The following is a 708-nucleotide window of genomic DNA, read 5'->3' on the forward strand; positions in this document are numbered from 1 at the left end:
GGGCGGCCTCGAGCCAGGGCCCAGGCCCTGAGCCATCTCGAGCTCGAGCTCGGCGTCCATCTCGGCGTCCTCCTGGGCCTCCTTGTTGCTGTCGTCCAGGTGCTTCATGAGCACGGCCACCACCACGTTGATGAGCACGAACTGGGCCGTGAGCACGAAGCTGACGAAGTACAGCGGCGACACGAAGTGCAGGCCGCTCAGGCAGCTGCGCTCGTCGTGGGTGCAGTCCCGCAGCGTGTCCTGCGCCCGGGGAGGCCAGTGAGGGCCCCGGGGCTCAAGGCACAGGCCTCGCCTCTGCCCTCCGAGGCCTCCTTCCCGCCCTGCCCAGGCCGGATGTGGGCCAGAGCCAGGGGCCTCACCGGGTGACCGAAGCCCCTGCCCCGGGCTATGGGCCCCAAGTCCCCTCTGGCGCTGGGTGGAGTTGTGTCCCCTGGCACCTGAGCACTGATCTGAGCACTACCCAGCGTTTAGGGGTAGACAGAGAGCCCGTTCTGGCCTCATCGGCACCCACCGTGCTCCCCAGTCCCAGGCAGGGGGTCCCTGCTCTCCTGTCCCCTGTGCAGTAGGGTGCTGGGCAGGAGGAGGGCGGGGTGGGGCTTTGACCAGCCCTGTCTCAGGACCCAGACTGAGCTCTCCCTCCCCAGCCTACCCGTGAGTACCTTCATGATCCCATTCCAGTTGTCGCCAGTGGAGACCTGGAAGAGCGCG

General features: G+C 67.9%; 1 protein-coding gene across 1 annotated transcript in view; it reads right to left on the bottom strand.

Annotated features, from left to right (window-relative positions):
* The window catches only part of CACNA1I (calcium voltage-gated channel subunit alpha1 I), a 95,476-nt gene that overhangs the window by 4,779 nt on the left and 89,989 nt on the right, over positions 1–708 (bottom strand). The window contains 2 exon segments of the mRNA XM_025050587.1: positions 1–240; positions 660–708. The exon segment at positions 1–240 is cut by the window's left edge and continues 123 nt beyond it; the exon segment at positions 660–708 is cut by the window's right edge and continues 67 nt beyond it. Coding sequence (XP_024906355.1) covers positions 1–240; positions 660–708 — 289 coding nt within the window.

The sequence above is a fragment of the Pteropus alecto genome, unplaced genomic scaffold (assembly GCF_000325575.1).
Source record: "Pteropus alecto unplaced genomic scaffold, ASM32557v1 scaffold157, whole genome shotgun sequence".
NCBI classification, from domain to species: Eukaryota; Metazoa; Chordata; class Mammalia; order Chiroptera; family Pteropodidae; genus Pteropus; species Pteropus alecto.